Source organism: Merops nubicus, unplaced genomic scaffold (assembly GCF_000691845.1).
Source record: "Merops nubicus isolate BGI_N331 unplaced genomic scaffold, ASM69184v1 scaffold811, whole genome shotgun sequence".
Classification (NCBI taxonomy): domain Eukaryota; kingdom Metazoa; phylum Chordata; class Aves; order Coraciiformes; family Meropidae; genus Merops; species Merops nubicus.
In genome coordinates, this window is record NW_008588755.1 from 8114 (window position 1) to 12162 (window position 4049).

A 4049-nucleotide genomic window follows, 5' to 3' on the forward strand; every position below is an offset into this window, starting at 1 on the left:
TGCTTGCAGAGCTCTGCTCCACAGTGACCCATTTGGATGTCCAAGACACTCACCTGAGCACCATACTCATGCTCCACTGTTCCCAGAAATGACTCCAGGGGGTTCCTGTCAGCTTCATGGAACAGGAGGGGAAAAAACCAACAAAGTCTATTACTATTAAATGGCAGTAAAACTTACCCACATGCCAGGCTAAGGAGCAAAGCTTCTGGCCCAAAGTGAAGGAAGCCATTCCCATCTCCTGTAAGCTTCACCAGGCAAGCCCAGGACCTACAGCTGACCATATAAAGCAGGTACAACATATAGTCTAGAGACTTTCAGTTTTTAAGGACTCTTCCTCCCTATAAACACAGCTAGGATGAATACTGGTTCATCTGTAGGTTAGGGGTCAAGCAATGAGCTACCTCAGACACACAACATGTGAATAGATCAGGGCAAAGTCAACAAGAGGAGTGTTTCCCTTTTCCATCTGCCCAGGCTTCTGCAGTCACACAGAGAAGCCATCAGAGAGGCAAAATGTTCTCTTTAGTTCCAGGTATCCTGTATGAAAACTACCTTTATATCTTTTCTTCTCCTCTTCTGTTAAATGCTCCGTTCGGATTTTTGTGACCACATTCACATTGTTTGCAAAGTAGACCTTTAAAAAATAAAAGGACAAGGACAAGACCCCAAAGTCAACACAGGTTAAAAAAGAAAAGAGAGTTCTCTCTAGTAAAACACCATGTGTTAAAGAAGGGATAAAGCAGCATGGATCTGCCTCTGACAAAGATCTTTAACCCACTGGGGATCCACAGGAAATGCTGCACTTTGAATCATGGAACTGTTTTAGTTGGAAAAAGATCTTTAAAATCATAGAGTCCAACTGTTCCCCCAGCACTGCCAGGTCCCCACTGCCCCGTGTCCCTCACCCCACATCTCCACAGCTTGGAAACCCCTCCAGGGGTGGGGACTCCACCACTGCCCTGGGCAGCCTGGCACAGCCCTGGGCAACATTTTTGGGAAAAACATTTTTCCCAAACCCTGCAAATCACACACCAGAGTATCCCCAGCCAGCATTATCCCACAAGCATCCTGTGCTGAAAGCATGGCAAAGGTGCTTGCTCATCACTGGGGCAGCAACAGGAGCCAGCCTTCCAGCCAAGGAAAGCAGCCTGACACACTTTTCAATAGGCTTCTCTAACTAACCCAACCTCAAAACCAGACAGGCATTTCCAAGTTTACTGGAAAGAGTCCCCACCTGGGCAAGGATTTGAAGAGAACAGGGAAGGAAAGTCAGGTAATGCCATTTCTCACCACAGGCCACTGGTAAAACCTTCCAAATTAAAATTAAGGGATACTTTAATTCTGCAGGGATTCTACCAAAGCCCACATCCCACTGGATACTCCTGCAGTCTTACCAAGAAAAGCCTTCATATAAATGTAGAAAGCTACCCAACATTTATTCTCCTGGTAAATGAAATTCCTAAATGTAATTTATTGCACAGATTCCAAAACCTGGAGTGAACACAGACTTATGAATCAGGGAAGTTCATGCTTGTGATTCTGAAACTTAAACTCCAAGCTCAGTAAGGGCTGTAAAGCCAATTTCAAAAATACTTCAGTGAAGGGAAATAGACCAAACTGGCGTGACATGGAACAAAGGTTCCAAGGAGGTTTTTAGTTCCTTGCAATCCTGTTACTAGACCATGCTCAAGGCACTTCCCCAACATGTCCCTTCTCTTTTAAACTAAAAGAATGACCATGTTCAAGAATTAGTTAAATTCCAGTTTTTGGAAGGGAGTTGTAGCAGTTATGCTGAATACTTTTGCCCCTCTTCTCCTGAAAGGCTTTGACCCTGACTGCCCCAGAGCCCCTGCCCACGGTCCTGCATGCAGACACAACCCCTCCCAGAAGCTTGGCAGCCTTGAAGCTCCCCACTCCTGCCCAGTGCTGCTGGCAACACAATAATGCCCTTGATGGGAAGCTTAAAACCTGAAATTCAGGAAATAAAGGCAAAACACAACCACATTTCAGTTAGCTTAGAGCAGAACAGGCTTTACCTTTGCTTCGTAACCATTTACGCCTTCTGCTTTTTCTGTCCTCCACACCCAGAATCCAGAGGTGGTTCTGACAAGAAGCAAACACCACAAGGGTCTGCACAGTTGCATTTCACACAAGCCCCACTCCATTTTTTTCTGAAACTGACTTTAAATGACATCCCATGGGCTATTTCACTGTTAACTCACCTGTGAGGTCAATCTGGCCTCGCACACGCATCACAAGTTCTTAGCCAGCCTGTGGCCAAGGCTCAGAGATTTTACACTGAGATGGGGACACCTGAAGCCCAGAGGGGGACAGCCTACCAACTTACTGCATTGTTTTCTCTGACAGCCTAGTTTCAGATTAATTTCACTTCAATTTGGGGAACTGGATAGGAGGAAGTCTTCAAAGAAATCTCCGTTCCTGAATGTGCAGATGCTGCAGTGACCAAGGCTCAGTGAACACTGCAGGGACTAATTCTGAGCAGCTTTGAAAGGGCCCTAAATAACCAGGAGGAAGATGCTGGAATTCTAAGTCTCACTTTGAAAACATTTGTTTTGTATGGTGATGTCTGAACCATGCTAACAGATACCTGGATAAAAGTGTGTAGCAGCCAAAGACAAACCTGTGTCTGTGGAGAGACACAAGAGACACCTCTTTTTATCTGAGGAATTAATGTGAGATTAGGCTGATTTTGCTACAAGCTGCAAACCCCTTAAGTTTCAGCACCATACATCTGGATTTGGGTGAAGGCAAACTTGTAACACTGAGCTCAGCAACAGAGCTCAAAAGGATCAATGAACCTCTCAAAAAAATCAGTTCAGCTGGAAACTTTTTGCCAAGCAGTAGTGGCAAGCCAAAATTCTTTATCTAAGGGTATGTGAAGTTTCAAGGAAGTTCAGATCTAGCCCTAAAAGGTTTTATTATCAGGGCTTTTAAGGGCTTGGCTATATTGCAACTACGACCATCCATAGTCTTGAAGCGTTTGGGGTTTTTTTAACAAGAGAAACTTTGCATCTTACCTTTCAAAAGCAATGTTTTTTGTGTCAAGGCACATGTTAATAATTGGGGAGGTAAGGCGACGTTCCACATCTTTCCTTTTTGGTGTCATAGATCCCAAGGTCAAACGCTTCATGTGCTGGGAGAGCTCGAAACGCTCCGTTGTGACGAACTTGTCGTCGTGATTGATCTCAATGAGCTCTGCCCAGCCTCCAGTATCTGTGGGAAATAGTGCATATCTTGGGCTGAAAAACTTCCCAACTGTATTCCTGAGAATAGACTGTGTATCAAATGGGGGTGGATGGTAATTTGCTGCATCTTGTGCTTAGCTGAGATCAAATTTGGAGCTGTATCTAAAATTGGGTTTTAATTGCGGAGCAGGAAAACAGAAGGGGGGAAAACTGAGTAAAAGACTGAAGCCAAATTTTAGCCCTGTTACCAAATTTTGACCTCAGATTTACCCAAAGGAAAGAAAATAAGCCATGACATTAAACCACAAAACAGCAGCTCAGTGAATCTATGTATAAGAGATGGAATTATGTGGATAAAACTTCTACAAAACTCCATCCTCAGCCTCGACAGGTCTTTTTGGGCAAAACTGGGATTTCCCACTGTGGCTCCCATATTTGTGGGATGTGGTATGTGGTGACGAATGGTTCAGACACACTGAAGGATTTACCTTCTCCCTTGAAAATCAAACTACGCCTCCCTCTCTCCCAGCTCATGTTCTCAAAGCCCAGCAGAGTGATGTCCACACGCAGCTTGGAGCCGCTTTTCCAGATCCGGCAGACGTCACTGGGACAAACTCTAGAGACCAGTGGGACTGCAAGAGGAAAAGGGAGAAGGTAAGTGGAAAATATTCAAGAGACTAAGCAAGCAGGGTGTCTGAACTCAAGCAGAAACTACATCCCCAGCACAGGATTGCTCAGTGCTATGATCATTATTCCAGAGCAGGCAGGATACTGATCTTTAGTTTTAAGAACAACCAGCTTAGGGGTAAACCCCACCAATTTTAACTGAAATATGAACATGAA

General features: G+C 44.6%; 1 protein-coding gene across 1 annotated transcript in view; it reads right to left on the bottom strand.

Annotated features, from left to right (window-relative positions):
- ANKRD13A (ankyrin repeat domain 13A) overlaps window positions 1–3838 on the bottom strand; it is a gene marked incomplete at its 5' end in the record, with an annotated part of 8097 nt that extends 4259 nt beyond the window's left edge. Inside the window, 5 exons of the mRNA XM_008949336.1 lie at window positions 54–112; window positions 553–634; window positions 2037–2103; window positions 3039–3234; window positions 3695–3838. Of these exons, the coding sequence (XP_008947584.1) occupies window positions 54–112; window positions 553–634; window positions 2037–2103; window positions 3039–3234; window positions 3695–3838 (548 nt within the window). The remainder of the gene's footprint in view (window positions 1–53; window positions 113–552; window positions 635–2036; window positions 2104–3038; window positions 3235–3694) is intronic.
- Between the last annotated feature and the right edge of the window lie 211 nt (window positions 3839–4049).